Raw genomic sequence first — 11350 nt, 5'->3', positions numbered from 1 at the left:
ATTATTTTTTTGCCAAGTGAATTGTTGAATTGTCAAATTTTGATTTTTATTTATTAATTGGACAATATTTGGTGATTCATGCTTTAAATTTTATTTTCTCTGATTCATGTTCGTTTAAAATTTATTACCATTTGAGGTCTCGTAATTTTATTTAACACAGGGCCCCTAACTTGAACAAGACGGCCCTGCATGAAGACATTAGTGTGTTGGGGGATGTTTTTACCTCGTTTACCTTTTCTCATGTGAAAATGTGTGGGAATTCGGTGGCACATTTGATTGCTAGATATTTGCCATTGAATAGCTGATGACTTTTCACAAGGTGTTTTAACCTTGGCGGAATTGGATCTTGACTAAAGATAATTTTCTCACCGTTTCCCCTAAAAAAAAACATGGTTTCAATTTCCAAGGCTTAACATCAAAACCAAAATGCTAAGCCTTACGTGGAAGAACTCCATGGCAAACTTATAATTACAAATAAATGCATTTCCAAAAGTCAAGACTCTCTCCCATGTATTCTGACCTAAATTAATGGATATGGGCATTTAGCTGCCAAGCTATAATGCAAACCTACTACACTTTAACTTGTTGCAATTCACAACAACTCCGATACAATATCCGTTTTTATACTAGCTCAGTTTATAATATAGTGCCTATTTTATTTTTGGTGGATCAAACTTTAAAATTTTTAACCAAATATTCTCATTATTATATATAAGAAAAATCTACTCATATGTGATTTTGTTAGATTCGTCTCAACATGTACTTTTATAATATCAACTTTTTATATTTTTTATTAATACGAAATTGAAGATATTAATTGTCAAAGTTAGGTCTTGAAAACTGCTTAAAAAAAGAAACGAACACTATATTAGAGTAGGACGGAGGGAGTATTTTTTTTTTCTTCTAACAACATATAGTAATGGGATTTGGGGAGATTGATCCAACATTATTAGCTGTCAATATGAGAACAGTAATGATGGTATAATAAATAATATACCTAACAACCAAAAAAATCTTTGATATCTTATTCCATTAATTCCAAAACCTAATATAAATTTAATTACACTACATTCTCCACCTCCAAAATAAAGATCCAATAAAATTTCCTAGTTTCTTATACTACTAGAAGTCATAGCTAGTGTTGTTGCTGATAACTGAAAAATAAAGTATGAACACTGAAGAAACAATAGTGCATTATGATCTTGAAACTCCTCTGACAAATGAAAATAATTATATAATCAATGATGGTGTAAGTAGCAATGAAGGGAGATTGTTGAACAAAAAAGAGATAGTTAAGGAAGCAAAGAAACAAATAAAGTTAGCAGGGTCTCTAATGGCGGTTAATTTCCTGTTGTTTTCATTACAAGTTATATCAGTTATGTTTGTAGGTCATCTAGGAGAGCTCCCTCTCGCTGCTGCTTCTATTGCTACTTCTTTCGCCTCCGTCACCGGTCTTAGCTTGCTGGTATGTACTTTTGTCTTAACTATTTTGTTGATTGTTCGGTATAGTCATATACGATCATATTATCATATATATACTCACACATACAATCTTAGGATATATAATTATATAAATATAGTAACAGATCATTCAGGATTTAAATTTTTGATGATATTTCTGCTACTTGGAAATTGGAATGCGTAAAGGATATGCGCAAAAAAAATCACTGACCTTTAGTTATGAGTATAATCTGATTTTCTCGTTAATCGATCGAGAGATAGGAAATTTTATAGGTACATAGGGAGCCACCTCGAGGGAGCAATAATAGGCAAAAACTTATATTGTCTGCCATGACGCTGAAATTGGTTATTTTTGATTGGTCAATGCCGGTTAACGCCATGGTCAATGCTGAAAATCTCAAGAGAAAATTAAAGTAAATAAAGAAAGTAGGGTGGTTTTGGTGTGAAACACATGGAACACGTGTAGGAGTTTTAAGAAAGATAGGGAAAGGGGAAAGGATGAATGAGGAAACAAACCCATGTATTTTTGTACAAAAATATAAGATGTTATATACATTAATAATAATTAACACTGCGGCATTTAGCAAAACTCTTAAGTTAATAACAAGATGAGTGATGGATCACCGAGTTACCATTCCTTCTACTCCCTCCGTTTCATTTTAATCTACACACTTATATTTTTCACGCATGTCAATGTAAAACTTTAAGGACATACTTTCTCCGTTTAGAAATAGTTGCACCATTTCTATTTTGTGCACTATTCACATCTTACATTTAGATTGTCTTTGGTGATTTATATTTTAGGAAAAACATAGTCATGTGGGGTCTTGTTAGATTTGTCTCGATGTAAATTTTTTTAAAATACACTTTTTATAATTTCTACTTATTGATAATTAAAGATATTTAATGGTTGAAATCATACATCGGCATGCGTGAATATTAGAAATGGTGCAACTATTTCTAAACGGATGAAGTATATATTTAGTTTTGTATTTGTAAAAATTATAAAAAGTACATATTAATAAAATACATGTTATCATGAAACGAACAAGATCCTACATAACTATCTTTTCATCCGCGTATAAATCACAAATGATAGTCAAAGTGAAATTTGTAAATAGTGTAAAATGTCAAAGTGTGTAGATTAAAATGAAACGAAGGGCGTAAATTTTAACATGAGACCGTTCAACATACACGAAAGAACTACTACTAACAGCATCCTTATGGATGTGATCAACTTACCGGCTCTATCCACTAGAACATCGATCGTCTCGAAGACCTGCTCGTTGCGCTGGTGCAGTGGTGTTAGATACTCCATATGACTGATATGAGTTATGACACAGACCAGCAGCCCCTTACCACCGCATCACCACGTCCCACCATCTCCTAATTAAGTCCTAAACTCCTCGCACGTTAAATTATAAATTAGTTGGCGCAAAGGGCGAAAATCCTCGTCAGTTATATGCCTGCTAGCTAGATTTTATAATATGTCGTAACGGGATCGTTGACGAGCAAGCTCTCCATAAGATCAAATGCCAGGCTATCGTGGATACGGATATATCATCTTGTGTCAGTGCGAGTTGTGCACGTTCGGAATTACTAAATGTAGATAGTAATGAACCTAAATTAGTGCACTTGTACTATACTATAGTCATGTTCAGGTTCAAAAATTGACAATTCATCACATCATAAATTTAGGATTTGTTCGTTGTTATTTTTTACTTGCTTTTTTTTTCTTGAAAGCAGAAATACAGAAATAATAGATGATAATTTTCAATATTATGTGCATTTTTTTTTACAAAATATAAACAGGACTTGTACAACAAAATAAATGCTCATGATAATCCTTAAATTAGGAAGCATGAAAATTAGGAGTTACAAATTTGACAATACAAGGGTTGGAAGAAAAAACATTCATATCAACATGTAGAGATATGTTTAGTTAAATATTGTAATATTTCCTTATTTCATATTCCTACCTAAATCAAGTTTATTGATGTACATGTACTATAAATATTTTTCTTATGTTAATGATAATCTCCAAGTTTTAAGGCGTTGACTTAAACTTTACATTTCATGAGTACAACAACCCCCAGCCCCCCCCCCCCTAACCAGAGCAATGATATGCCCATATCCGATATGGGCCAATATCATGGCATTTATGTAATTTTTATGACAAAAATAATGTTAAAAAATTCTAATTTTTTAGTTTTTCATTTTTCTTTTTTTTTGGGAGCTTGTTAGTTGAAATCTTATATCATATCAGCTAGCTATTAAATCATATCTGGACTACATCTAATCATATCAAGTATTGGATTCCGATATGGAAAAAGTAGTCCCATATCGGATATGGGCAAATACTTTCTCCCCCTAACCCCCTTCTTCCTCTAAATCGCTGCAACTCCTACATGCCGCAATAATTAACCAACAATACCCACATGAAAAACATGCAACACCTCAGTCCTCAGACATCATTTTGACTAGTTTCATTATTGAAAAGTTATAAGGAAATGCGTGCTTATTTTTATGTAGATGTACACTGTAAAATGACTAAAATATTCATGAACTAATTAACACCTGGGATTTTCAGAAAGGAATGGAAAATGCACTGGACACATTTTGTGGTCAATCTTATGGAGCAAAGCAGTACCACATGTTAGGCATACACAAGCAAAGAGCAATGGTAGTTCTCCTCTGCATCAGCATTCCCCTTGCCTTTATATGGGAAAACACAGGTCAAATTCTTGCATTTTCAGGACAAGATCCTGAAATCTCAGCTAAAGCAGGAATCTATGCTCATTACATGATTCCTAGCATATTTGCATATGGTCTTCTTCAATCTCACATTGGATTTCTTCAAGCTCAGAACAATATTGTTCCTATGATGCTTACTACTGGATTTACAACTCTACTGCATATACTTGTTTGTTGGTTTATGGTGTTTAAGTCTGGTTTAGGCTACAAAGGCGCGGCGTTATCAAATGCTATATCGTATTGGACTAATCTGTTGTTGCTAGCTATATATGTAAGGGTGTCTCCTACTTGTAAAGAGACATGGACTGGTTTTTCAAAGGAGGCTTTTCGTGGCATTCCTGAGTTTCTTAGACTTGCTGTACCTTCTGCACTTATGTTTTGGTAAGTGGTAACTCTTCTTTGTTAGCTCCATAACATATGCTAGTAACATTGTTACATTCTTATTATATTTACCAAGTTATCTTAACCTATGACGTAAAAAAAGTTTGGAAGCATGGACATTTGAGATGATGGTTCTACTTTCTGGTTTCCTTCCAAATCCAAAGCTGGAAACCTCTGTTCTCTCAATCAGGTAAGAATAAACTACACAAATAGATAAATTCGATCACACCATGTATATGCAAATTTCTAATGAATTTAACAATATGAATGTGATTATAATTTGCAGTCTCAACACAAGTATAGCATTATTCATGCTACCAGCCGGATTAAGTGGAGCAATAAGGTATAAGTCGTTTAACAATATCTAAATTACACGTTGTTTAAGCTTATACAAATATAGTCCCTTCATCTTGTGTTATATTTCATAGGTTGACTTTTATGGTCTCCAAGGCGATCTTTAACTCTAAGTATGTAATTATACAAGATGACATACTTTGATCAAAGAAGTCAACTTAAAAATGTAACAGGGCACAGAGGGAGTATATAGTTTTGTTTGACTCAACAACAGTTTCAATTATATTTGTAGCTTGATTACTTTGTTTTCCTTGTTGATAGTACAAGAGTTTCCAATGAACTAGGGGCTGGACGACCACATTTAGCTCGATTAGCGGTATGCGTATCGATATTGATGGTGGGAATAGAAGGGATCTCAGCTGCATGTTTGCTAATTTTGGGGCGCAATTTATGGGGATATTCCTATAGCACAGAAGAAGAGGTAGTCAAATATGTTGGCCAAATGATGATTTTTCTTGCAGTATCACATATTCTTGATGGCATTCAATCTGTGTTTTCAGGTATTCCAATACTGTCTTAGTTATCTATGCAAATTTAGAAAACTATTAAGCAGATACTAGTAAGGAATAGATTATCGGGTCTATAAAAAGAATTGGCATTAATTTAAGGTTTACATTCCCTCAAAAAAAAAAAAAAGTTACATGACCATGAAATTAAACAAGTATATATTGTTTTTCAGTGGAATGGTATGACTTCTTTTGAAAGTAGGTCATATTGGTGACCTATTTTGAAAATAGGTCATATTGATGACCTATTTGAAACTCATTTATTAAGATGTTTTGAATTTAGCGTTTACTTTCTATTTAAAAAATAGGAAATTTCCAATGTGATCTTGGACTTTTTGACTTTTTCATTGTTAGCCCTAAGTTTTTTTTATTCCCATCGATAATATCAATTATTGTTTTATATCTAAATGTGATCTTATCAGGTAAAAAAAATCGGTAATTTCGTTAACTTTTATTAGAATGAATGTCTCGATTTGCGTGCTTGAAAATTATCTAGGTTCGTATGCCACAAAATATTACTCGGTTAAAGTTTTTGGACTCATTTTAGCTTTTAAGGGTACATCGGTTAAATTTAAAGTCTAAATTGGTTTCATGTCTAAAAATTGGTCATCCATGGAAAGAGTGTCATTTTGGCTCTTAAGGGTCAAATTCAACGTCCATATTGACAAAAAATATGACTGGAACCACCTAGTTTTGTGTGTCAAGACATTAGTTCTAACGAAAAGTTAATGGAATTAACGACTTTTTCCTATATAAAATCATGTTTGGAACTAGAATAATAATTGAGGGTTACCAATAGGAATAAAAAAAACTAAGGGTCACCAACGGGAAACTCGAAAAGTTCGAGGTCACGATTTAGAATTTCCCAAAAAAAACATAAAATTGGTCTCAAAACTACAAACTATGACGTGGGTGGACCCACCGCCACCAACTTTGATTAGTAGCTGAAACATCACAAACTCTTTATTCCGTGGGTGCAACGAGTGTCATAAATGACACTGAAACTAACTTTTCTCAATACATGTTCATAGGACACTTCTAATCAATCGGAAAACAGGATAAATGAAATAAAAAGGGGGGGAAATGGGAAAAAAGATTAACACAGATTGCCTGTCGTCGACAAGAAAAATTAGCTTATGCTTCATTTTTTACACTCGCTGTACTCAAACCAATAGTTTGTAGTGTTTTAGTTAATAGTCAAAGTTGGTGGTGTTGGGTACACCTTTACCGTATTTTGTGGTGACCAATTTTGCCAATACAAAAAAAAAAAATTGTTCTCTTAAGCTTTTGTGCCCAGACTAGCCAACAACTTCACAAAGGTAAAAGTGTGTGTCGTATTATTATTTCTTCTGTTTCCTTTCTTTGCTTTTATTATAACATCGTCTACATCTACTAGCCTTCATGTTTCCAACTCAAATGAATATGACTCCATGGATGAAGGAATGTAAATTTGTAATTATCGAGTAATAAATTGGCTAAAGGTTTTACGATTCTTTAGGCACGGCTAGAGGATGTGGTTGGCAAAAAATTGGAGCTTTTATCAATTTGGGAGCTTATTACCTAGTAGGTATTCCTTGTGCCGTGTTGCTAGCATTTGTATATCACTTTGGAGGCAAGGTAAGTGTGATCTATAATCATACTTGGTTAGCTTGTATTTTGTGTCATACCTCTATCACGTATTGTTTGATCTAAATGATAAAAGTTTATTATGTCCCCTCCCTTCTTTATAATCACTATATTTCCCTTTTCTTAAAATTTGATATCAAGTCCTCCTTCTGTTTTTTTCTAATTTATTAGGTCACTTCTAACTTTTTTCGTAGGGAGAAATAAGGAAAAACTTCAAAAGTGTGTTTGAGAAACTAAAAAGTGAGAGAGATAACTAAAAAGGTGCAAAGATAAACTTTAAGATGGATTATTATGTTAAAAAGTGGACCATATGAGTGGAAAGAGAGGAAAAATAGATCGACATATTACCAAAAATAGAAACAACAACAATGTTAGACTATAGAGAAACGGATAAAAAAGAAAAGTGGGTACATTAAAAAGAAATGGAGGGAATACTGCATACTCATTTATTATTTTCCCTCTTACATGTCTATTTTTCCACATTTACGCTCCGTTTGGTTGGGCGTAAAATATTTTCAATGTAAAATAATTTTCATGAAAAATGATATATAATGGAAAACACAATTCCAAAAGTAGTTTTCAATTATTTGGTTCCATGTAAGAAAAATGATGAAACGGAAAGGAAAGTAGGGAGGTAGTGAGAGGAGTGTACAAGAGAGATAAGAAAAGTGAAGGTAAATAGTTTTCCTTTCATTTTGAAGGAAAAATGATTTTCCATCACTAGGGGAGCAATTTTACTATAAGGAAAAATTATTTTACACTACATTGCAAACCAAACAATGTAAGATTAAAAATAGAGGAAAACAGTTTTTCAGGAAAATGTTGTACTCCCTATCAAATGGAGCCTTAGAGGAACTATAATCATAAGATTGCGGAACTAAAAATGCATTAATATTAGGGCACTTTTTTACCAATGAAAAGAAAAATTTACAACATATCCGCCTCATATATTTTTTAGTGGTTGTTTCGTATATATAGGAATTTAATTCCTATAGAAAGTTTCATTCCCTAGGAAATTATTTCCTTTATGTAATTTCTCGAAAATGACCTTAATATGTTTGGCTGATAATAAGGAATTTGTATTTCTCATGAACTAATGTGAGAATTTTGAATGACCAAATGGGGTTTAGGTGAATAAATTCCCACGTTTGTGGGAATTTCAAGGAATTTCAATTTCAAAAGAATTTTCAATGCTCCCATTTTACAAAGCATGGATTATACACTAGGGTGTACAATGGTGCACATACCATTAATTTCTTACGGAGTAAATAATACTCCCTCCGTTTTTTTTTAGTTGTTGCATTTACTTAGCACATACACCAAGGAAACATGTGAGCACCATTAAAAAGTAGAGCAATAAAGTAGGAATTACTTGTGTTTTTTGTTTGACGAAGACAAAAATAAGGGTATAAAGGTAAATAATATGTGAGTGTCACATACTAAAAGTAGAAATATTTGGCAAATGTAGCAATTAAAAAGAGACCTTTTTAAATGGGAAGATGTAGCAACTAAAAAAAACGGAGAGAGTAGTTTGGTGTACTGTTTTTTGTTATGAGAATGTGTAATTATTCATATTCTTGAAGACATTATATTTAATTGTCTAACACTTCATGTGTGGTAGTGACATAAACATATTTGCTCTGAAATAAGTGAAACACTTCTCTCAAAAAGCTTTCACATAAAAGAAATAAGTGTTTCACTTATTTCATAACAGAGGAAGTGTATTTTTAATTATATCTATATTTTTTTTAAAAATATTTATTCACCGAATGTCATACCCTTTTTTGAAATTTTGATTTTGTTGTTTTTCGTTTCGGTATTCATTCTCTTATCCATACAGATGCCACATAAATTATCTAAATGCCTATATCTTAATGTTATCTATTTGTTGCTAAGCCGTATATTTTAACGTTGTAGTATAAATTATTAGTTTTGAAATGTTTTTTGTATTTTTTTAATAAAAAAAGAAATTCATGAATTAGACAAAAACATGGTCAATAATTGTTAGTGACCTACGATCTATAGATTCCTGGATCCGTCACTAGTTTTACCCTTGAATTGGTTTTCGGTGTGTTATGTAGGGATTATGGACAGGAATTATAATGGCCTTACTTGTCCAAGCATCACTTCTGCTAATCATAACATTGCGTACCGATTGGGACAAAGAGGTAAGTATTGCTATAGGCACAATAATAATGTTGTTTTGTTATAATGTATGTTTGTGAATTACCCCTAATAATTATTAATCTCTGCTTCTACAGGCGAAAAAGGCCAAAAACAGGCTAAACAACCTAATGGTCCATTAGTGGAACTGGGTCAAGCATCGTTTTTAATAATGAGGCGATATCTTCACAATTAGCGACACAACAAAGAGATTGGGTCCAAAAAGGTCAAAGGACCACAATCCTAGAGCCTAGCTTGACCAACATGCGTCTGTGTGGTTTACCAACCCTTCTTAGTTCTTACTCATTACCAAACAAGAAGAATAGATACCTCTTATATTTAGAAAAGCAAATCCTTTGTTTTCCTTTCATGTGGGACATTGGCTTTTCTCTTGCTTTTTTCTCTCTCATTCTTTGTAGGGTTGTTTTGGTGAATCTATCTATATCTATATAATACTATAAAGCAATAAGGATCTGCTTATGTGTCAAGAGCAAATTGAATTGTTGATGTGTCAATCCTTTGTAATATCTTTTACAATTTTTTGCCACGTGTATTTGTCTCTAAATATTTCTGTTATGCATTACTTTTATTTAGGCATATAATTGGAAAGCTATTTAAGAAAGTTCTCTGTTATGTAATGTAAATCAACTAAATTTTAGGAATCGATTGCTATTAATTAGTAATTACTTATGCATCATAAAACTGCCAAAAAAAATATATCTCCTAAATCCGATATTTTAGGCACTATTTAAAAAAAATCATATATCCTAAATAGTATTTTAAAAACTAATTAAAAATTCATATTCCCTAAATTCGGTATTTGAGTTACTAATCATATATTTTGGCACTAATTAAGAAACAAATTTATAGCAAGAAGCTGATATTTTAGGTACTACTTAATGCATTACAACTATTTAAATGAACATGTTGTACTCTCCTCTTAAACCCAAATTAAAACAAAAGTCTTAACATATTATAATACTAGCCTTTTGTGCACGCGATGCGTGCGATGATATTTTTAGGCCTAATACTAAGTAGTAAACAAACTGAAAATGCAAGTTAGTATGTAAGTTCATCTCTATTTTGTGAATAAGATTCTTCCATGTTCTTTTTCTGTTGTCATTCATTTTTGTGATTTTGAATAGTTTTTTTGTTTCTCAAGTCTTATATGCGCATGTTCTTTTATAATCAGTATGATGTTCTTTACTATATATCGTCATGTTCTTTTTTTTTGATTTTATTCATTTTTGTAATTTATAATAGTTTTTTATATGGATTTCAGTAATTTCTCTATGATCCCAAAATTGTAACCGAAAAGTACAATACAATTTTAGTTTTTTTTCCTTGTCTAACTTCTAAATTCTGATTTCACAGGATATTTAAGAATTTTTCATCATTTTAATTTTTTCTCCTTTTCTAAATGTTCACACTTTGAGTTTCAATTATATTTGAAAAGAAATTTAAGTTTTTCATACACAATCTGATTTTGCATGAAATGGTTGTTTTTAATTTTTCTCCTTTTCTAAATTTGAACACTTTGATTTTCAATTATAGGTGAAATGAAATTTCAAATTTTTCATACACAATCTGATTTCGCATGAAATGATTTTTGCAAAGCATTTTATAGAAATAAATACCGTTATTTGTTCATTATTTATACTTATTTATTAAAGTGTTTTTAAATAATATTTGATTGTAGTTCAAAGAATCTTATTTCTACAAAATGGAGGTGAACTTAAATACTAACTTGCATTTTCTTTTTGTTTACTACTTAGAAATAATTAGGCCTAAAAATGTCATCGCACGCATCGCGTGCATAAAAAGCTATGTATGTGTAGTCGTCAATGATAATAACATGAAACATATTTGTTGATCAGTGAAAGTAGAAGCTAATCAAGCAGGTATTTTAATTCTATAAAGTTATAATAAGAGGAAACTTTAATTTTCCTCATATAAGCTAATCAAGTACAAGCTAATCAAGCAAGTATTTTGTAATTTAGAAAGAAAAGGGGGGCAAAATAGTCAGTTCAAAAAAGGACACCGTTGCTCCCCCCTTCCCTTATGTAATAGAGATTAAACTTAAAGTTTACCAAGGGACGTATTAA

General features: G+C 31.8%; 1 protein-coding gene across 2 annotated transcripts; it reads left to right on the top strand.

Moving 5' to 3' along the window:
* Positions 1-1021: 1021 nt before the first annotated feature.
* LOC104890987 (protein DETOXIFICATION 16) lies at positions 1022-9810 on the top strand. 2 transcript variants are annotated; one of them, XM_010676615.4, is made up of 8 exons: positions 1037-1465; positions 4052-4596; positions 4700-4786; positions 4883-4939; positions 5212-5450; positions 6955-7073; positions 9164-9250; positions 9344-9810. In XM_010676615.4, the coding sequence occupies exons 1-8, from the start codon at positions 1169-1171 to the stop codon at positions 9386-9388; spliced, it is 1476 nt and encodes a 491-aa protein (XP_010674917.2). In that variant the 5' UTR covers positions 1037-1168; the 3' UTR covers positions 9389-9810. The 2 variants fall into 2 exon arrangements, 1 of the variants encoding a protein (XP_010674917.2); XR_007273523.2 differs by lacking the exon at positions 9344-9810 and having other exon boundaries at positions 1022-1465; positions 5212-5371.
* Positions 9811-11350: the final 1540 nt, after the last annotated feature.

The sequence above is a fragment of the Beta vulgaris genome, chromosome 4, assembly GCF_026745355.1.
Source record: "Beta vulgaris subsp. vulgaris cultivar EL10 chromosome 4, EL10.2, whole genome shotgun sequence".
In the NCBI taxonomy this organism is placed as follows: Eukaryota; Viridiplantae; Streptophyta; class Magnoliopsida; order Caryophyllales; family Amaranthaceae; genus Beta; species Beta vulgaris.
Note: the sequence above shows the minus strand (reverse complement) of the source record. Positions and strands in the feature narration are given on the sequence as shown.